General features: G+C 42.0%; 2 protein-coding genes across 5 annotated transcripts; one reads left to right on the top strand and one right to left on the bottom strand.

The window, feature by feature from the left end:
* The first annotated feature begins 4,609 nt into the window (after positions 1 to 4,609).
* Positions 4,610 to 15,707, top strand: LOC149271763 (cyclin-dependent kinase-like 1). 4 transcript variants are annotated; one of them, XM_089507136.1, is made up of 9 exons: positions 4,610 to 4,777; positions 8,484 to 8,605; positions 11,883 to 11,955; positions 13,013 to 13,103; positions 13,741 to 13,941; positions 14,373 to 14,455; positions 14,756 to 14,812; positions 14,922 to 15,077; positions 15,600 to 15,707. In XM_089507136.1, the coding sequence occupies exons 1-9, from the start codon at positions 4,610 to 4,612 to the stop codon at positions 15,705 to 15,707; spliced, it is 1,059 nt and encodes a 352-aa protein (XP_089363262.1). The 4 variants fall into 4 exon arrangements, with proteins under 4 accessions (XP_089363262.1, XP_089363261.1, XP_089363263.1 ...); XM_089507135.1 differs by having other exon boundaries at positions 14,922 to 15,081; positions 15,559 to 15,707; XM_089507137.1 differs by lacking the exon at positions 14,756 to 14,812 and having other exon boundaries at positions 14,922 to 15,081; positions 15,559 to 15,707.
* A 2,356-nt stretch (positions 15,708 to 18,063) lies between these two features.
* Positions 18,064 to 21,760, bottom strand: LOC149271762 (ATP synthase subunit s, mitochondrial-like). The gene is made up of 4 exons (XM_089507134.1): positions 21,657 to 21,760; positions 19,856 to 20,064; positions 18,876 to 19,047; positions 18,064 to 18,178 (listed from the first exon to the last, which is right to left on the bottom strand). The coding sequence occupies exons 1-4, from the start codon at positions 21,758 to 21,760 to the stop codon at positions 18,064 to 18,066; spliced, it is 600 nt and encodes a 199-aa protein (XP_089363260.1).
* Between the last annotated feature and the right edge of the window lie 615 nt (positions 21,761 to 22,375).

The raw sequence follows: 22,375 nt of genomic DNA, 5'->3' as shown, positions 1-22,375 counted from the left end.
TTTTGGGGTGATTTGCCGAATTCAGTAAATTTGGTGAATTCATTCAGGAGCGGCTCTAGGTTTCTGGGGATTCATTAACGATCACAATATATCTGTCCAGAAATTTTATTTTATATAAAGACCCGTAGAGTGATTTAACATGGTTTTATCACTTATACAGTAGCGTCAATTCACTTAACGTGCCAGTGATGTCTAGTCCACCACGTTAGGTTTATTAGAGAGGTGCTGAGATCCGGTACCTCGTGTGTTTCGGCCAATAAGCTACGACCCAAATGTATATTCATCAGAATCTGTTTTTCTATAGATGATTCCTTTTGGGTATATTTCGGCAATTTTTTCATACTTTCAGCATTTGTGTTCAAGATATTTCTTCTGACGGACCCCAATTCCCATCATCCTCAAATACACTGCAGTACAACATAACACTGCTTAAAGGCAGAACAGCCTAGAGAAAATTATCATTATCTTAGTAGAGAATGTAATTAAATAGCCTATTAGTCAGTTATCATTATGATAATTATTTTGATCTTTATTCACAGAAAATATATTTAATACAAAAAGGGACACAGGACACAGAGCCGGGTTCCTGCACCCTTGGCATTCATAGAGGGACTGACAGATACATTATTATTATTATTACTGCTATGAACCAAGGGGCAATAAAGAGACACGAGGTTAGTTCCCACAGCAGATGCAGCAGTGGGACTGTACCTTTATAATAACAAGAGCTTTACAGCGGGAGCGCGCTGTGATTGGCTGCCTGCGTGGGGGCGGGTCTGTGTCGCTATGGTGACCCAGGCCGGGATAGTGCTGCTGCGTGCGCTGTGATCCCAGACGGTCAGTGCACTGCGGAGAGGTGCAGCGGCCGCAGATACAGCGGGGAGCGCAGGTCAGTGACTGCCAGCCTCGGCCGTTACTTATTATTATTATTATTAATACTACTACTAATATTATTAATACTAGTACTACTATCATTACTATAATTACTATTACTGTTATTATTATTACTATCGCTGCACTGCATACTATGAACCGTGTATCCCGCTCCTCTCATTCACTCGCCGTGCCGAATAACGCACTTTATTATGGGCCATAATCTTTAGACCATTCATGTTATCTCTAACCTGTGCAGATATTATTTTATATTATTTTATATTATTGCTGTGATATCACCTGTCCTGCTCGGTGTGTGCGGTAGTTGATGCAGTGCTTGGAGCAGCTGGAGAGTGTATATGGTGTTGTGCATCACGTTGTGACCCAGTGCCGTGCTCTATGTGATGTATGTTATCGTTTGCATGTTGAAATGGCCGTAAAAATGTGCAATCCTGAATGAATATCATATACACCTATGAAGTTATGTTATCATTCATACTATGGTATGTATTGGGTATGGGGTGTATATTGGGTGTATGGGGTGTGTATTGGGTGTATGGGGTGTATATTGGGTATAGGGTGTATATTGGATGTAGGGTGTGTATGGGGTGAGTATTGGATGTAGGGTGTGTTTTGGATGTAGGGCGTTTATTCGGTATGTGGTATATAATTGGTATATGGCATGTATGGTATTATGGGGTATTTTGTGTTTTACCTATACTAATGTATACAGTGATGTGGGATTCTATGTTTTTCCTCTGCATGGTCCTTGCCCTTAGTGGGAATTTATTGACCCTCAAGATCTGTCACTTATCCAACCGGCCATTCCATACATACCTGTCAAGAATAACTAAAATTTATAAGAACAAAAAAAAACCAGGACCCCAAAGGAATTGTCTCTTAGATATTATGTCGTAACCATACGTCTTGTATGTTGTTTTGTATGCGCTTACCTCTATGCATGTACATGATATATGTCTGTGCAGTAAACATAAAAATTCTGTTTTAATGTAAATGACTGTTTATTGTAGTACTATGTATAAAAGTGTGTGTGTATCTATATATATATATATATATTTATCTATCTATATATATATATATATATATATATATATACATATATGTGTGTATATATAATATAGACACACAGAACATTTCTGCCCGTTTTTTTTTTGTTTTGTTTTTTTTTTCTGGAAAATGAACTAGTTGACATTAGGCTTTAGGGGAAGTTTATCATTAATCTACAGAATTAATAAGAGCCGTATAACGCGTTCCACAGAGTTCTGTATAGCGGGTGTTGTACAGGGACAGCCCTTCCAGACTTATCTGGCGTGGTGGATCTGTGCGGAACATCTTGTAGTGTTTGTGAGCCAGGCGATGGCGCAGCGCTGTCTCCTGACGGTAATCCTTGCTTTTGCCCTCTTTGCTGTCCCGTTCACCACCCCTGAGAAGGGACATGATAAGAGAAGCTGGTGAGAGATCGTGGCCAAGGAGTTGATTGAGAAATCGCGTCCTGGCAGCTGATGTGAGGTTATTTATTTGGTTGGCAAGTGTTGTTGGCACGCGGGCTAAATGCCCTGCCATAGAAGTTATAGCCAAAACCTTTATACACTGTAACAAAATGATAACAACATATATTGGCTGTTACATTGGTTTTAGATAATAACGATAATAATTTTCGCAGTCTGAAATAAGTTTCAGAATTTCACAAACATTTTCCATTAGAAGAGATTATTATTATTATTTTATTTTATTAGCAGAAGTGAATTATAAAATGTAAATAATATTACATAATCCTATAATATGTGATTTCCAACAGAAAAAAAGCACATTGCAAAATCATGTAAATATGTTTATGGTAACATATTGGATGTTATATATAATATTACATATAGACCCGTCTAGCCTATTTGTAATTGTATTATTGGCTAATTGTTATAATCATTAATAATGCTGGTATTATATGAATATTGTTATACATACCTGTAAATACTCAAATACTACAATATATGTATCTATATATATGTGTGTGTGTATATATATATATTTAATTTATATGTCTATACTGCACAAAATTAAATATATACATTTTTAAAATTTAATTAAAAAAATGCAGACATATTCACCTTGGATTCACCTTCTAATTTACGCATTTTAGAGTAGATTAACAAAAAAATCTGCATCTATGCATGGGCACATGTATAAACTGATGATAAAATATATATATATATATATGTATATATATATATATATATGCATGGTGGTATTCTGTATGTATAGAACATATATGTATATACTAGGACTCAATAAATGTTTGTCATAGAGGGAAATATTGGACCTGGATCGAAAAACTGACATCCCTGTATATTGGTGCTGTGTAGACGCGTGATTCGGCCTGGAAGCAGAATAAAGTGAGTAACGGTTACCGGTGCTTCCAACACGAATAAAAAGAAGAAAGAAAGTGAGAGATGAAACTGGAACCACAGACTACAAACAGAGGCCGTATCGGTTCACCAAAGATAGAGCGTCTTATGTCATTACTGGAGCCGGATGGTCTGCCGTTTGCATGAGTCCTGCGGCCTCTGTTTGTTCTGAAGCATTAAATTACACCTTAACTTCACACTTTGAAAACGAGCCGGTTACCCAGGGAAAGGGATATTACTTTTATAAAGCGTCTAAGCGGTAAAAACATCGAGAGTCATTAACTGAGACCTGGGTTCACCTCGGAATTCAAAGGAAACTAATGTTACAATATCGCTACTCAAGGGGAAGCCTTTTATTTATTATTATTATTATTGTCTTTTATTTCTATAGTGCCAACAATTTCCGCAGCGCTTCTCACAATACATATAATCAAGGGGTCTGCCTAATTTAGAACTGTCAGATCAAGACGAACCTATACATTGGGGAAAGGGGGTCCTGCTCGCAAGCTTATTTATTATTTATTGACTTCTTAAATTGTATGTTGTGTTTTTTGTTCTGGTTTGGAAAGTGTGCCACATCCTCCTAAATATGTCAACCTGTGATGTCATTTGTTAAATGGTACAAAACACTTTTAACGAATACAGATCATTATTGTAGTGGACAGTGGTTTCTACAGTATATGTATGTTATGGCGTTTTACATAACGTATCCTTATTGTTATTTTTTTTTGTTTCTAAATACATTTTCTTTCTTACTTTATTAGATTTTGTTAATTACTTTTTTTTGCTTAAAAAAATCACTACAAATTTGTAGTTATATTTGTGGCTGCCACATTTTGGACAAAATATTAAGAGGCACACAACCCCTAGAGAAGGCTACCATTGGAAAAATATATAAAGTTACGTAACTTTTCAGGATTACAGAGGTTTCATCTGAAGAAGAGACCTCTGAGTTCACAAAAGCTTCCGTAACTAAAACGTTTAATCTTTTCAACCTCATTTTTCTCTGGCTAACACGGCTAGATCATCTAAAATAGGAATAATTTTTCCTCGGATTTTTCTCTATTGCTGTTCGCTATAGGCCTGGTCATTGAATGGCCGCCGCTTCCTTAAATCATCTGTGAGTTGGGTATTCACTTATAATTTATACACTAACTGGGCTCTTTGTTCTGATTTAGATTCCTTCCAAGGGCCCCATTGTCATTTCTGAAAAGAGACAACCTTAAACATCTCATGCGCCAATCTCCAGTGCGGAGCAATTCTCTGAAAGGTCAGCCGGCTTTGAAACGTTTAAGCAGATTCTAGAGGGACTCATGGAGAAGTACGAGAAGATTGGGAAGATTGGGGAAGGATCCTACGGAGTCGTGTTCAAATGCAGAAACAGAGACACGGGGCAGATTGTGGCAATAAAGAAGTTCCTGGAGTCAGAAGATGATCCGGTGATTAAGAAGATCGCACTCCGCGAGATACGCATGTTGAAGGTACGGGCAAAATGTATATCGGTTGACAGGGAAGTGTATCCAATGATTTCCACCTCTCCAGCCTTGAATACAGGTGTGTGAGCCGGTACTCTAGCTCAGTCTAGCTCTGCTGTTAAAATATCCTCCACTAATCAGCTGACTCTCAATATGCTTATTATTTTGTAAGCAGATATCCTGTGATTAGGACACTAACCTGACTGCCACCAAACCTATTCATCAAAAAAACACTGGCGGGGTATTGAAAATGGGAACCAAATCCATGAATAAAACTGAAAAAAAATAATTTGTAGCATTCTCCCCACATTCTTCATTTTGCCCTCTATGCTCCCCCTCTTCAATCTTCATTTTGCCCTCTATGCTCCCCCTCTTCATTTTGCCCTCTGTGCTCCCTCTCTGCAGGCTTCGTTTTCTTGCAGTATTCCTTAATGTATACGTCCGGCACACCCATGGGTTTAAATCTGTTGATTCCACTTAACATACCGTATTTACTAAAGTCATACCAGAGTTCCGTATACTTTTACATTGTATTTATAGAGCGCCGGCGGGACATACATTAGGTATAACATATGATGGCGCCTGGCTCGGTAGGTTAACATGCATTGTCTTCTGTGGGGGCTGGTGAGCTTCATGGGGCAGAGCCTGCTTTTGTTATTAATTTTGAGTTATATAGAATCAAAATTTCATTCCCTTCTCTGATTCATGAAATAAAACTACCAAAGCATGATATACTTATTATGTGGTCGTTCTTGTTTAATAATAATATTATATATTATAAAAACATTTATTATTTACACAGTAGACGCAATACTTGCATAATAACTGAAGCCAAAGTGGGGTTTATTTTGAAATGTAAGAAAGTGTATGGTTTTGGTTCTCTCCTGCTCCAAACATTCATCTTTTCTGATGGATTGCGTAAAATTTTATGACAATGTCATAAACTAAAATATTATCGCTTTCACTGAGGTCCTGGTTTTATGAAGCATATGGTGTCTGCTATCAGTGTATCTATCATCTACCTCTAGCACTATCCTAATAATCTCTATCTATCCATCCACCCAATTTTATCAACATTATAATTATTATTATTATATCACTATTTATCCGTCCACCCAATTATTGTATTATTATTATTATTATTATTTCTATCTTTATCTATCATCTACCTCTGTCACTATCCTAATCATGTCTGTCTGTCTGTCTATCTAATCTATTATGACTGTCCAAGTAGGAAACCCCTGTGATGGAAAATGTTTTGTGTAGACGAGGGATCTGGGGTGGATTACAGATGGTGTAAAGGTCATGGTGACGTGTATCGCTCCCGATATAGACTCCTTGCTGTAAACAAGCTTGCGTTCTGTCGGAACCTTTTCTTTCCTTGAGGAAATCCATGCATGCTTTTGCACAATAACAAAACCCAAGCATCATCTCTGCAGAAACCTAATCTTCAGGGCCTGAATATTTCATTAATCAGAATGACGCCGTCTGCCCAAAACCTACAGCGTGCCCGTCGTGACACGGGCTCCTTAACCCTTTGGGGGGCTCACGACGGAGATTCCAGGGTGATTCTACACATCCCACCCTGACCTATTCTGAAATGAACTAAACATGCAGTAACCATGGAAACAAGACGCTTGACTGCAGATAAGAAGTAATTCCAGATTTCCTCTAATGTAATGTACGGTGGTTGGAAGGCAATTCAATGCATCCACTCCCATTACTAAGATTTTCACTCAGAACTATTTAGCTTTTCAGTTCTGGATATCCTCGTTCTAAGACAAAAAATGCTTTCGGTTTGATCCCTTTGATTCCAAACATTACCCCAGGGTTAGAGGATTTCTCTGACGCTGTCAATAATGATTTAGTAAGACCTTCCAGAAGATACGACTGACCATACTGGGTTTCTTCTCTAAGGAGGGCCCTGTTGACATAAGTGTGCCCCGTAATTAATGTGACAAGAATGCATTTCCATCTCGCCCCAGCTGTGATGGCAGCTCAGAGCCATTCGCCCTTTTTTTATTGATGTAGAAATGAGTCCTTGGGTCTCATCATCCATATTCAGGACAATATACTAGCGACTGGTGAGCTCCTTCTGGGACGATGCAGAAAAGTTGGGTCCAGTTGATGCAGGACCTGTGTTTTGGTCCTAGCCACCAAGTCCATAGGAGGGCCATCATTTTCACACATCACTTACTATTAGCTGTTGCATTGAAGGCCGGATCTTTTACTTACACATTTCATGGTCTGTACCGGGGATGACGCCCCTGATAAGAACCAGTCGGCCCAATAACCATCATATGAAGCTCTGCTCCTCGGAGCTACATTGCCTAAGTTTATTCATCCTTCTGTCTCATTATCCCTCAACCTCCTTATAGATTGTAAGCTCACAGGAGCAGGACCCTGTCCTCCTTCCTTTCCAGGATATCTTAATGTGTGTTCCATGTTATTGTTCATTTTAGATATTGGAAATTTCAATATTAGTCGTAATTCTGTATTCTCCCAATTGTAATAAAGCTACAGAATCTGCTGGCAGATATTATTATTATTATTATTATTATTTCATGTTATGAGATGGTGTAATCACCATGGCAACCAATAGCATAGCCCTGTTCATTGGACTACTCCATTGGTTTCTATGGTGATAAGACCATTGGAGCTTGCCGGCCCCCGGCATTAGGCCTCTGTTACCGTGCAGCCGCTTTGGGACTAGTTAATAAATAAGTGTCGAAAATAACCGGACGATCCCTCGCTCGTTATCACGGCGGTGCCATAGACACACGCATGCGCAGCTCTGATGCATTTTACGGGCTTCCTACCCCTCGTCGCCCTGCCGCTTGTAAAGTTAGTGGGTTTATTGTTCTTTATTTTTCCTCCCACGCCAGAATATGGCAGCCCTTGAATGCTTGATGACTTTTATCAGTGTTGGTTTAACGTGTGGAGGCTTGCTTGAAACTTTTAGTAAATAGTAACTAACTGTGTTTGTACGGCGCCGGAATGCCAGCGCCCGTCCGACATATTTGTTTGTGTTGTTAAGCTGCTGTTTCTTTAAAAAAAATAAATCCTCCCTTTACAGTCGGGCTAAAAAATAAATAAATAAAAGCAAATATTTAATGAACGCTGGTTTGTATCCAACAATACCTGGGAGTGCGGTGTTTGCCGGGATGTAGAGAAATCCCTTTTGTGTGGACGGCAAACACCGAGGATCGCCAGACCCTTTTTAAAGTGTTTTGATGGGTTGGGAATTAAGTGATTCACATGCACTTTGTCTCCGTGACATGGAACACGACAAGAGGTATTCGAAGTGTTCTGACCCAGGAAAATAACATGTCATATGATCTAAGGAGGCTTATTTACATAACAGCCAGACCACAAGATTGCATCAAAATATATGATGACCACAATGAGCCTGTAATATATACGGTATATGGAAAAGCACACATTTGAATTAAAGATATATATATATATAATATATATATACCTGCCTTCAGTCCCTGATTTGCCGAGATAGTCCTGGTTGTCATAGGAAATGTCCCATTTAGCCACTGTGCTTTTGGGAAAAAGGGAGGAGGTACTTGTCATCCCTATGATGTCATATAGGTCCAATTTTCTATTATTTTTGCCCCCGAACTGTTTTTGGGCATGTGAGGGTATTGGGTAGATTACACACGTGACACGTATATATCTTTTATTATTATTTTTTTTTACATAGCAATTGAAACATCCCAACTTAGTAAATCTCCTGGAAGTCTTCAGAAGAAAGCGGAAGTTGCACTTAGTGTTTGAATATTGCGATCACACGGTCCTGCACGAGCTGGACCGGTACCCACGGGGGTAAGTCACTTTATACTTAATAGTCGTACGTCTCGTTAGTGGCAGGAACGTGTTCTGGAGACGGTATCACAGAGCCTTGTTTGCCCGTCTCTGGCGTCCATCGAGTTAAAGCAGACACCACCTCCGATACACAAGCTTTGGGCTTCTGTTAAGTAGAAGCCATTTGTGGGGCGGGTTGCGGGTGCAAAGTTTAATGTTCTCCTCTCTCTACGCTGTTTGCTCTCAGTATTGGGTAAACAATACTTCAGTTTAATATATGGGCTGCGGTCTGGCCGGGTCACTTGGTGCTATGGCAATGTTTGGTAAATGTGCAGGTGACTTGCCGGATGAATGAGTGGCGTCGGGCTGATTGATTGAACCCCGATGCAAACAGCAGAATCCCCGCATTACTGATACACTGACTTCACCCAACGTAAACTGATAGATTACTAAGCGTCCCCCGATAACGGGGACAGATCGCAGAAAATAAGGATTTTAGATGCTTCTTTGTTTTTAGATGCTCGTTAACGCTTTCACGTCTCAAAGCTTCTCCAACTCACCATCTCTGCGAAGCGGAAATTACGTTTCGGTATCACTGTTTAAATTTAGGGGGATAAAAGGATGGGGATGCTACACTTAAAGGGTTAAAGTCAACAAACCAAATATTTGGCCAATGTAAGGGTTAAATACATAACCCACTAATTTTACATTCATACAAAATTCTTGCAGAGGAAACTGACGTATAATTTCAGGGTTTTTTTAGGCTGTGATCAGCACACCGCTGGGGCAATCGTGACTCTTTTAATTACCCCCCCCCTAAAAAAAGAATTGAAATATACCATGCTTTGAAAATAGGACCTAGATTATTTCAATTTGACTAGGTATGATGGGAGTTGCGGTGTTCAAGGTTTCTCGTTACAGAACTATTGTGTATGAAGAATTAACAATGAAATTAAAAGATTAAGAAGCAGTGGGTTTTAAAGCCAGAGATGTATTTACTTTTGGAATCAACTCTGATTACAACGTATCGCAACACACGGTCTTCACAAACCATAGAAAAACCGCAATCCCTTGGCGCTTCGGATAAAGTCGCCCACAACAGATGTAAATCACTTAGCAAGCTGCAGTTCTTCGCAGACCAGTGCCTTCCTTATGAGATTATATGATTGAGTGACACTAAAGCCTCTTACTCCACTTACAGCAATGAGAAGCACACGCATGGTCTGTGATACCGAGATCGCAATATGTACTTCAATGCATTAAGTGCAGTTGAAGAGGCAGTTAGAGCGCTCAGAGAGCTTAGGTTATCTAAAGCAGAAAATATGAGGGAACAGTAGCCAAAACAAACAAAGGTATTACAGCGAGAGCTTATTCACTGGAATATCTGACGAAGTGTGTTGCTTTGCCCCGGACTAATTAAACAATTGCAACATGACATGGAAATGGGAAGCCTCCTACTCGTTTGTATGGTTACAGGGTTTTCCTTACGAGCGGAAATCATTGTCGTGCGGCTGAGATGCGTCAGGCTGTGCTTGTAGGAAGATGAAGTTTGGGCTTTTCAGACCCTGCTTGGACTGCTGGCACTGAGGCCCATCAGTGGACCATGTCTTTGTGGTGACCATCGTAGTACCAGAGGCTTCTTGTGTCATTGGTTGGCCATGTCTTTGTGGTGACCATCGTAGTACCAGAGGCTTCTTGTGTCATTGGTTGGCCATGTCTTTGTGGTGACCACCTTAGCACCAAAGGCACCCTGTGTCATTAGTTGGCCATGTCTTTGTGGTGACCACCTTAGCGCCAAGAGGCTTCTTGTGTCATTGGTTGGCCATGTCTCTGCGGGGATCACCTTTGCACCAAGAGGCTTCTTGTGTCATTGGTCATCAATGTCTTTGAGGTGACCACCTTAGCACCAAGAGGCTCCTTGTGTCATTGGTTGGCCATGTGTCTTTCGTGATCACCTTAGTACCCCCCACCATACCTTACTCCCAGCTCTCCTTTATAAAGCAAACAAAATGCCCCTCCCCCTCTTGTAGGGTGATCTGATGACTCCTTTAACCAGAGACACATTCAGCATCACCGATCTATAACGTAAAGGAAGGGAGATCACCAACAGGCATCATATTCCACAGCACTATGCAATAAGCAAGCAGGACATAACAAGTAGTGCATCACAAAAATGTAGATCTTCAGAAACAAAAGCTGATGAGGACCCCTGGAAGATCAAATGATGAACCTAGCGGCCCACTAGGTGATTGCCATGTCTGCCTGATGGCCAGTCCATGTCTCTTGTTCTTATTTTGTTTATTATAACCTGTATAATTGGCTTTTAAGAGGTTGAATGAAAGCCTGTAGCCTCGTAAGCCTTATGGTATTTGGAGGATATCAGGACTGTGTGTTTATGAGGCAGGATTCAATTCTCAGCCTTTTTACTGCCGTCCCGGCTGTAGTTTATGGTTTTATTGCTGGAAAGGAATTCATTTCAGACCATGGCTTTTGTTGGTTTCTGTGGCAGCACAATGTACACAATGCCTGGAGGGCAGGAAAGGGTTAATCTGAGATGAAGCTTTCCGTTGCACCCAATCCATGCGTAATAAGGGGTTAATAATCAGAAAAAATAGCCATTTATATGAATTCTAAAACAATGCTGCCACTATAAGCCAATTATAAAGGTGGCGCAGCCAATTTAACCCTTTATTACCATGAGGGTATTTCAGTTCTGTTCTTCCTCGTGCCCCAAAAATAAAGTGTGGCCAGTAGGTGACCACACCAGACATTATTTCTACGATGCACACGCATTTCACGTGCTGATGAGCTGTACATGTAAAGTGCTGCCCCCTGCAGTGTGTGGGCTGTAAATATATGATATAATAGGGGGTGATTCCATTCTGTGGGTTTAACCCCCTCAAATTGCAGGGGGCAGAATTTTATATAGTCGGGTCAATGTGAGATGTATGTGCATCCTAAAAATAATGGCTGACGTGGTCAAATCCGGTCAATCTATTAATTCCACCCGCTGCCCCGGCTGCACTTTAATTGGCAGTTCAGTTGCTCTCATTTATTGGGTTAACTCTAAAAATTAAAACACTGAATGTGATTATATGTTGGGCTTTTCCTTCCTTTTTGCAAACTTTGCATAACGAGACTTGCTCTGTTCTCCCTGATCGATGAGAATGGAAATAACGCCCGATGTCACAATTATCGGACGGGAAACACTAGGAGTCCCCAGATGTGAAAATGCTTTTGTCGCCACATTCTGTAAAAGTTCAAGCGGTTGAACCCATTTCGTTTGCTTTCGTTGCAGAGTTCCGGAACATCTTGTAAAAAGCATTACCTGGCAAACGTTACAGGCGGTGAACTTCTGTCACAGACATAATGTGAGTATCGCGTCGGCCGTATGCGCAATGTTTTACTGATCTTCTGATCCATACATTGCTTTTATCCTGCACGGCTTCTAGCAACCCATCTCAAAAGCAAATACGTTTTCATTCTTGCGCTTTTGCAAGAAGAGACCCTGCCACGTCTTTCTTCTGTGCAGTATAGAAGTGACTTTAACCCTTTAAGGCCTTTGAGTAAGTATCCCAGAGCAAAATGCTTTGGATGGGGTTTGCACCTTGTATCTGTTATATCGGCCTAATCTACCAGATGTGAACACTAACTTCTTGTGGTAAACAATAGTGTGTCTTAGTCTTATCATCCAGAGGGACTTTCTGACTATTTAAGATCTTTGGGGAAAAGGGGACTTTGTTAACATAATTAGGACTTAATTTCCTTTGCCATAAAGAATCCCCTTAGTGTGGTGAATTTAAACCAAAATAACCCATGTCTGCCTACAACGGCGACCTCCAGATCTGTTGGTAAACAAGTTGAAAATGTGAAACAACAACTCGTTTGCTATAATCTCCCTCCCAAAGCCATTGTGCAACCAAATATAGAAGCAATTAGCATTTGTAGGTAGATTACGGTGCACCGCGGCTTCTCATCTTCCACTAATCCCTCCCGTGACGCCTTGTCTCCGGCTTTGATCATTTCAATGGCAGGCTGCAGTTTTAACTAATTGTCAGTGTACCTGAGAGTCTGGGATAAAGAGAAGATCTGCCGAGTGATACAGTCACACCTCAACACCTCGGTGCCAACAGCGCTAATGAGTACGAAGTCCCTTATTACTAATCTAATAAATAAAAAAACAAAGGGCAATATCATGCATCAAAAGAGTAACGCTCTGCCGCGTCCACCCGGTTGGATTTTCCTTCCACGTCTTTATCTATATCTACTTACAACTGGGTTTTCTGGTGGGTAGGGAGTCCACGCAGCTCCATTTGTTTAATCCTAATCCACGTACAAGCAATATTCTTTTATATATTTTGATCTATACATTGTGTTAAATCTTGTTGTTGTTGTTGTTGTTGTTATTGTTATTTTTTTTATTCACAGTGCATTCACCGGGACGTGAAGCCGGAGAATATCCTTATAACCAAGCACTTTGTCATCAAGTTGTGCGACTTTGGATTTGCCAGAATACTAAGTGAGTATCGCACACAAATATCCAGGTTACCAGCCCTGGGGGGTCCTGCGGCTTTATACCGGTTGAACCTAAGATGAGGGCCCCTCGTCAGTACAGCGATAGTATATACTAATAGTATAGCATGGGGTATGATATAGCGCTAACATATTACGCACAACTCCCCGTCTACATCAGATTCCATCCCTACAGTCTAATTAAAGGATGTCCAACGAGTCCTCCGGGGCAACAGGTCCTGCCGGAGGTAATTATCCTGTATAATGAGCTAATTGTTTATCCCTAAGCCTTGCGATCAGTCTTCTACCCTGCAGCGCTGAAACTGGTCAGCCCTGGTCTAGATCTTTTAGTGTTTTATATACCGGTAAACTACTAGTTCAGCCCATTTTATTTATTTCGTTTTCTCAACCTGCTTGTCTTGTAAGCGTTTCAGTTGTAGCTATAAATGTATGTTTGCAAATTTACCTTTTTATGGTGACACTTTTAATAGATTAGCAAAACAACTGTAATAAAGCTACCGGGCGCAGGCGTCTTGTTTTATTGCCAGCCTCATAAGAGACGACTAATTTATAAACAAAGAGGCAGACATTCATCTTAATGCCGATTCTATATATTTTATATGATCTTGTCCATTTATTTTAAGCTGGACCCTGTGACTACTACACTGATTATGTGGCTACCAGGTGGTACCGCTCGCCCGAGCTGCTGGTTGGGGACACGCAGTATGGCCCACCGGTGGACGTTTGGGCCATCGGCTGCGTCTTTGCCGAGTTATTGTCTGGCACTCCTCTTTGGCCAGGAAAGTCCGACGTCGACCAGCTTTACCTTATCAGGAAAAGCCTGGGTGAGTAATTTCTACCGATTATAGTCTTCAGCATTTAGGGATAAATTGTTTAAAGGACACGATGTACTACTACAGATATCTAACTTCATTTGCAGTGAAAAATGTTTATTCCAACATAGATGTCATAGATGTAAAGTGGTTGTCTTGTACAAATAAACATATATTCATAACCTGCATTTATATAGATGGTCCTCTATATAAGCCAGACTTTAGCGTCCTCTGATGAGTGGCCACAGAGCGCTGGGAAAGAGGACCGCGAATGACTCAAAGCAAATAGCACTTTGGAATAATTAAATCTGCTTAAAAAACTTTTATTTTTGTATCGTGATTACAAATCCAAACCAAAATTGCAAAAAAAAAAAAAAAAAAGATATATGGCAGCGAAAAAATACATATTCAACAACTCATGGGGTTTTGTTCTCTGCTTCCAGGAGATCTGATTCCGAGGCACCAGCAGGTGTTCAGCACTAATCAGTTCTTCAGCGGCGTCAGCATCCCGGATCCTGAAAACATGGTGAGAAAAATACAAGACCTCAGAGAACAACCTAAATCTATAAAACACGATGAAAAATGAAGAATGCGCCGCGCATGCAGAAGGCGCCAATGACACGCCCACCAAAAGAAGCCACGCCCCCCAGCTTCCTGCGTATAGGAGTCGGGGCATATATAACATGTCCCCGTATTCCTGGGGGTCTGGTATTTTATTGATATAAAACAATGATTTAGCATATAACGACCAAGCTGCCACTTTGCTATTTACCTAGAACCATTTTCTGAGATAGCGGCCGAATATTTTTTTTGTTTATCTCTGCAGGAGCCTTTGGAGGCCAAGTTCCCAAACATCTCTCCTCTTGCAATGGGACTGATGAAGGTAATATGTTCTTTTCAATCACTTGTAATAGTTACTAGTTTCTTGGGGGGCATTCTTGTATCGGGTATCGCAGTGTATGTGAGCGCATTGACCGTTTTGCCCCACTCAGGGCTGTCTGCACATGAACCCCGCTGAGCGGCTGACGTGCCAGCAGTTACTGGAACACCCGTACTTCGACAGCATTCGGGATGAGGGGGACTCTGGAAAAGATTCGCAGAGAGGAAACAGGAGGCAGACAAGACTGCACAGAAAACATTTCCCGGGGGTAAGTGGCATAAACACAAGAAGAACAAGGGAATCATTTCCAGTAACGATCACCCACGTGATGTCCCTTATTCCTTTATTCTGTATCGTGAGTTTGTAGGGAGATTTCATCCCACTGACTGCACTATAAATCACGGAGGAGGGCAATCCTTCGATAACGGCAAATTAACCTTCTAATATCGGCGTGGCTGGTTCTAGACCAAGTAGCACCCAAGGCAATTAATCTCCATGCACACACCCGTCTTTTCTTACATGTAGAATGGAGATGTAGGCATAAAGCTATTGCCCATGGCCCCAACGCTTGGGAAGACTTCCATATCGCTCCAGGTAGGCACCAGATCTCCTTCTACCCTGCTGGGGGCATTTTCTTTGGATGACTGCTGGTGCTCGCCTTGTTCCAGGTGACCCAAGGCCTGGCACTAAGACCTGCCCAGAATTCTTCCGATGTCTTTCGGGAAGAAGCTTTCCCCATCGTCTATTAGGCCGTTCTAAGTGCATCCCATTTCTGTTTTCTCGTCTCCAGCTGCAGCATCTCCCGCAGTTAACCAACAGCAACATTTTACCGGCGTTGGAGAGCAAAAAATACTATTCCAACACCAGAAAATTCAACTACCGCTTCCCCAACATATAGATGGGACAAAGGGGCAGCAAGAGACTCGTTAAATATTTATTGTTCTTGGAACAAAGTGGCCGGAATTTGTGAGCAGAAAAATGAGATGCACGCTTATTCCGGTAAACAGCGAGCGCCGCCTTTGAAATTTATTTATAGGATTCGGCAGTTTAGATGCAAATAAACCGTACAGCAATATAATCCCCAGTGAAGCACATCTGTGCTCCCAGCGCCTTTAATTATACTGAGAACGTCCGCGCAGCAATGGATTGTAGCTCGCAGAATTCTGTCGCTATATATCATATTTAACCACATAGACAGATGCAATAAATATTCAGACAGAAGGAAATATGCTTGTTTTCCCAGAGTCTTAATAACCTTCAAAGTAAATTATATACCAAGATCTACATTTGCATACTTAACCAACTTGCCAGTGCCCCCAAACTGCATATGTGATGTCATGCGTTTCTGCCCACGATATGTGATGTGGGCAAGGGTGTGATGTCATGGGATGTTGCACTCTGCATACTAAGCTGCCTACATCTGCTGTGACAGCCAACACCTGGACATAAGTCCGCTGCAACAAGGAACATTATTTTAGATGGTCCTGCACATGGAGACCACCAGCCACAAAATGAAGGAGCTAGTGCAAAACCACTCTGGTGTCACATGCGATGTCACATGACCTCATGAACCCGCTAAGCAACCGCCACCTGGGTACCACACACAACGGAAAAGCCGGCTCTCTATAAAGCTGGTTAGCGTTCAGCTGGTGAAACCCTAGGGGCCAGGAGAAAGTCACAATCACAATGGTGACCTGGTGCCTGGGGTTTCGTCGAGTCCCGTTATAATATATGATAACATCTTTTCGCTGCATCCATATTAAATCTTCAGAAGAAAATTGGCTTAATTTGCTGTATCTTAATATTACTTTTGTACAAAGGTAACCTTTTTATGATTTTTTTTTGTAAGAAATGTACACATGTAAAAGTGTTTTTATTGTAACTTCTAAAATCCATTTTATATCTGCAGTGTAATTATAAAAGTCTGTAACCCAAAAATAAATTTGTGACTTTTACCATCAAAGGGTAATAAAATCCTAAAAATAAAAGCTTATCTGACTCTATATATGTTTTTACATTTTATCTGTTTTTATTTTTCGCTCTAAATACATGATCAGTGGGTTTTATATCCTTAAACTGAGAAAATCCCAAATAAGAGACTTATTTTATCTCGTCGTGCCACGTAGATCTACAGCCTTCGGGCACCTGTCTCTTCCTTCGCCGTAAGTAAGTGCCATTTGAAGTGTTTTTATGTGAAACGTCCTGCAGATACCCCCTGCGGGCACTGTTTTTGAGTTGCAGGTTAGTGTGCCAGCGGTACAGACAGCTGCCAGCTGAATAAAGCTGTTGGAGAGAATGCCCAGAGTATACCTTTTGCCTCTGCTCTCGGGTATACCCTTGCCCCTGCTCTCGGGTATACCCTTGTCCCTTCTCTTGGGTATACCCTTGCCTCTGCTCTCGGGTATACCCTTGTCCCTGCTCTCGGGTATACCCTTGTCCCTGCTCTCGGGTATACCCTTGTCCCTGCTCTCGGGTATACCCGTGTCCCTGCTCTCGGGTATACCCTTGCCCCTGCTCTCGGGTATACCCTTGCCCCTGCTCTCGGGTATACCCTTGCCCCTGCTCTCGGGTATACCCTTGTCCCTGCTCTCGGGTATACCCGTGTCCCTGCTCTCGGGTATACCCGTGTCCCTGCTCTCGGGTATACCCTTGCCCCTGCTCTCGGGTATACCCTTGCCCCTGCTCTCGGGTATACCCTTGTCCCTGCTCTCGGGTATACCCGTGTCCCTGCTCTCGGGTATACCCTTGCCCCTGCTCTCGGGTATACCCTTGCCCCTGCTCTCGGGTATACCCTTGCCCCTGCTCTTGGGTATACCCTTGTCCCTGCTCTCGGGTATACCCTTGCCCCTGCTCTCGGGTATACCCTTGCCCCTGCTCTCGGGTATACCCTTGCCCCTGCTCTCGGGTATACCCTTGCCCCTGCTCTCGGGTATACCCTTGCCCCTGCTCTCGGGTATACCCTTGTCCCTGCTCTCGGGTATACCCTTGCCCCTGCTCTCGGGTATACCCTTGCCTCTGCTCTTGACACTAAATGTCCATAATTCATCACTCCAGGCTTCCCCTTTACTCCATCCCCTCCCATCTACGGCTGAGCCTCTATACACGTACTACTTATACTTTCTCTGTCAGTTACCCTGAAACGTTATGTTTTTTGTAACCAGTTCACTAGCGATGACCTCTCAAAATCTCAAGTACTCCATATTTATTCATATTTAACTCTTGAAGACAAGCAGCTAATGTGTCCAAGTCACCTTCTAGTCCAGATCTAGCTTCACTTCTAATGACGAATTGGCTTTTAGAAGCATTTCTGTGACCATCTCCTTCTTCTTGATGCCGGGAAGGTCACTTAAGTATAAATATTCCAAGTTACTGAAAACAAAGCACACAAAAATTTTTTTTTTTAAATGAATGAATTTACTAATAAGCATAAAAAGCCTTATAAATAATGTTTAAGTTTCTGTTAACAGAGTACAGAGAACCCGGGAATTAAACGTACGACTGCGTTCATTTACTGATAATATGTAGGGCCCGTGTGTTAAAAGTAACGGGATATTTACTGCTAAAAACGGCAATATTTGGGAAAAGGTGGCGGAAGCAGCATGTCCGTCCGTTCCCTTCCCTGATGATCTTCTCTTCCTACCTTTACGAACCCTGCCAGAGCTAATCAGCTGTCGAGTGATAATAACTTAGTGGGGAGAAATAACCTAATGGGGAGAATTAATACAAATCAATTTAACAAGAAGCTACAATAGCTGTTCCCATGTAACACTTCTACACTGGGTGTACTAATATATATATTTTAATCTCTAAACACCATTCTGTATTTATGTGTGAACCAATAACACAACCATTTTCACTTTTTGGGGGAAGAACCTTTGATTTCCATCAAACCCTTTACATAGTCCTGTGTAAGTCCCTAATTGTGTAAGACCTGATGATTTGAGAAGACATGTTTCCAGGGCGCTGTTAATGCCCACGGCGTATAAGCTGCTTCTTTGAGATAATGACCTGCGAGTCCTGTGTCACCGTGGAAATAAACACGTTTTGGTAGAACGTCGGTACCGACCTCAGAGAGTTCAGCGCTATGACGCCTTTGTCGGTGACGTTCCCGCAGGAAACGATTTCCATTCTCCGGAGGCTTTCCTGTAAGTTTTTTATCTTGCTCAGTCTCTCCAGGCAGGCGTCTTCGATGTAAATGCACTTCCACAGCTTGATTTCCTCAACATGTTTCAGGCCGTCTTAAGAGAAACAACGGCGGGTTTAATCACACTTTCCCATAAACTGAGAATACAGAAAGGGAAGCAGATGCTGCCAAGCAGATAAATACACATTTTGGGGTGCTGCTGAAATGATCAGTATGTACATTCAGCAAAGCAAGCGATCAGCGCACACCCAGCAAATACTATTTAAAGCAACGACCTGCAGCGTAAACCCCGGGGGCCGTTCACACCGAATGACTGCACACGGACTAGCCTTCAGTGTGGCGCAATCCCCAATAATAGCTTTGTTCTGGTTCTAATAAACTGAGTCTAGGTGTTTTACAACAACTGCTGTTGAGTTATGGATAGATGAGAGAGCTGGTGCTTTGGTGGATCTTTGCCACCCATCATTATTATCGACCCAGACTCGGGGTTGTTAAGGAGCTAAATCCAAAAGTCTCATCCAAACCCTAACAGAGTGATCAAGGACTGCAAACACAGACGTTGCACTGAAGAATTGGGCTGAAGTGAGGCGACGGGGTATTTATCTGAAGCTCGCTATGCACAATGTGCACTGCATGGGGTATCTGGTTACCCTGCAGGTAGTAAAAAAGGTATATTTCTAACCAATTCAACTTTAAAGGCTACTTTAAAGCACTACCCCCGAGCTTACTCGCTACCAGCCCCGAGAGTCAGTGAAAATACGGATCCCCTTCATTCATCCGTCTCGCCTCACCCGAGCCTCAGCATTATTTTTTAAAGTGTGAAACATTTGGCTCATAAACCTCAGTTAAAGGATGCTTTACGCTTGTCCCACATGGCGAAAGAATCCCAGATGTCTCCTTACCCAAGTAGTCAAACCCTCTGTACATAATGCAAGAGTCCGTGGCGTCTATAGCTTGTATCTTGTATCTGCCTAAGGGTCCTGTTGGAAGTCCGTTGTAGTCATGCTGCCATCTCTCGAATCCTTGGTAGCGCACTTTGGCCCCGCACCTTAAGAGCCATTCAGAAGCTGCTCTGTCTGGGCCGAAATCCCGTATCCGCTCATAGTCAACCCTAGAAATATAAGAATATATCATCAGCTGAAATACAGATACAGAGGAGAACCCAGACGAGGCAGAACGTCCTCAAAACAAACACTACAGACTTATACCGATGAATTCAAGAAATAAAAACTTTAGAACGTTTGACTACTTAAATACTTAAAAAGCTCACAACCCCAGAAAAACGCCAACTGGCTGCTCTTTGTTAATATATTGATCTATGCGAATGTTTTTCAACCCGTTTTCTCTCTATGTTTACGCCAGCTAGACTGTCACATGATCACGTGAATGTTACCGTTATCGCGAGCAATTCTGGTGCAAAGTATCAGAACAGTCACGCACATTCCAGTGGTTTCCATGGGAACTGCCTCCTTTTTTTTGGAATTTCTAAAAATTGGATTATCGGGTTTAGGAATAAAGAGATATTCCGGTGCAATTACCATGCTGATCAATAGACGATCTCTGCCGACTAAAGTCTAACGGCGTCTCGTGCCAATTAGCACGACTGACTGAAGGGTTAATAATGCGGCAGAACAGGTATTAGGCGAGGAGAGGGTAAGCATGTGCTGTGACATGGGACTTTTTAATCTTTCTTATATCCCTAATTACCAACTGTGCTCTGGAGTGTAACTGTGTTTATCTGTCGTTGCTCCGTATCCCGGATTAAGTTTAGTGATTATAGACGGGGCCTGAATAAGCCGTAGATTTGATTACCTGCGCTCGCCAGATAACAGGTATGGGGTGTCTTATTGCTCTGAATGAACAGACGGGACAAACCGAGACCAGATGCTTCCAGACCTGACTGACTCCAGATAAAAGATAGCAGGCGTCTGATTATGCAGACATGACCCATACATGATGCTCTCCCAGAAGAACGTGACAACAAAGTCTTTGTATCCAGCCCTGGTCCCCCTTTTGTTCCGCGATCTGACAAACCTTTGAGACGGTCTTCAAGTAACAAGATGATGAAGAATGAATTTGAGTTGTAATTGTGAATAAATGTTTGGGGTACATTGTAATATCTGGTCTGTAATGATGCCAAACATGATGGCGCTGGACCGGATTCTTAGACATCATGGCATCTATTTACGCCTCGCCCCGCACCCAGACCACCAACTAAAGTGAAGCTGAGCCAGATTCACGGCATGCAATCCAAATAACGCCTCGTTAGCATGTGTTTCCCAGTTAGGAAGCCCAGACGGCTACTAAACAAGAAAAAGATATAAAGCGATACTAAAAATTCATGCCGAATCAGGAGACGTCACGTGTGGAAAGTCTCTCATTCTAATGGAACAATTCAACGTTTGTAAACACGGAAATGATTGTATTTTTTATAAAATAGCAAATCAAAATGTTTCTATCTATATTTTCATTCTCCGTCCCTATTGGACGAAGGGATTTCCATTTTTTTAGGTTTACTTATATATATTTACTTTATATATTTCCTTATTTATTCATAGATAGATATTTAGATAGATATTTAGATAGATATTTAGATATACCTTACCACTCGCTCGTGGATGACTTGGCACTAGTATATATATATACACACACACACACACATACATACACACAAGAATGGAATATATATGACGTTATCCTTACTTGTTAAACACCGCATTCAGCCATCCCCAAAACTGCCTGCATCCTGCTGGACGAGCCCACTGCCGGGATCTGATGGCCGGCGTCACGATCTGAGATAGTGTCATAGTGATACTAAAAGTGGAAAAAACAGACGTGTGAACTGTAAAGAAACCGATAAAGCGCTGCTAATAGTACAGTTCGTTAGCCCGTTTCAGTCCCTGGCAGGGGCTCTTAGGACTGAGTTCACAAAGTGAATCTACGTTGAAGATTACTCGCTCTTAGACTTGGCCAACAACTTCTGTCACTCCAGTGGCCATTACATTTATATAGCGCCAGCAGAATCTGTAGCGCTGTTACAATCAGTGGAATAATTTAGTCACGTAATAACTGGTACATAAGGAGAAGAGGGCCCTGCTCTTGTGAGCTTACGATCTAGTCGGTGGTTGGGTGGAAGTGTAGCAGTAGGAGAGGACGGCTAGGATAGGGATGAGTTGATCGGGTCTGGAGGATCTGTAGAGGTTGTTGATCGTTCAGATGGCTTGATTAGGATGATGGCTGAGAGTGTTAGGAGGAAAGGTTGTACACTTCTCGATAAAGATGGGCTTTTGGAGAGCTTTAGAAAGTTGTGTTCGAGGAAGATGGAGCGGGGATTCCAGGGAAGGGGCAGAGCACAGGTGAAATGCTGAATGCAGGAGTGGAAATATTATTCTAGCTGCGGTGTTGAGGGCGGATTAGAGCGG

Source organism: Sceloporus occidentalis, unplaced genomic scaffold (assembly GCF_023333645.1).
Source record: "Sceloporus occidentalis isolate IW3139 unplaced genomic scaffold, rSceOcc1.0.p SCAF_460, whole genome shotgun sequence".
Taxonomy (NCBI): domain Eukaryota; kingdom Metazoa; phylum Chordata; class Lepidosauria; order Squamata; family Phrynosomatidae; genus Sceloporus; species Sceloporus occidentalis.
This window is presented reverse-complemented; position numbering and strand designations above follow the sequence as displayed.

Excerpts from the sequence above, each read along its gene's own strand:
- LOC149271762 (XM_089507134.1), bottom strand. The coding sequence starts at position 21,760 with ATGACACTATCTCAGATCGTGACGCCGGCCATCAGATCCCGGCAGTGG. Across the intron at positions 20,065-21,656 it reads CTGAATGCGGTGTTTAACAA|GGTTGACTATGAGCGGATAC; the intron begins GTAAGGATAACG and ends TTATATTTCTAG. Across the intron at positions 18,179-18,875 it reads ATAGCGCTGAACTCTCTGAG|TAACTTGGAATATTTATACT; the intron begins GTCGGTACCGAC and ends CTTTGTTTTCAG.
- LOC149271763 (XM_089507135.1), top strand. The coding sequence starts at position 4,610 with ATGGAGAAGTACGAGAAGATTGGGAAGATTGGGGAAGGATCCTACGGA. Across the intron at positions 8,606-11,882 it reads CTGGACCGGTACCCACGGGG|AGTTCCGGAACATCTTGTAA; the intron begins GTAAGTCACTTT and ends CTTTCGTTGCAG. Across the intron at positions 14,813-14,921 it reads TTGCAATGGGACTGATGAAG|GGCTGTCTGCACATGAACCC; the intron begins GTAATATGTTCT and ends TGCCCCACTCAG.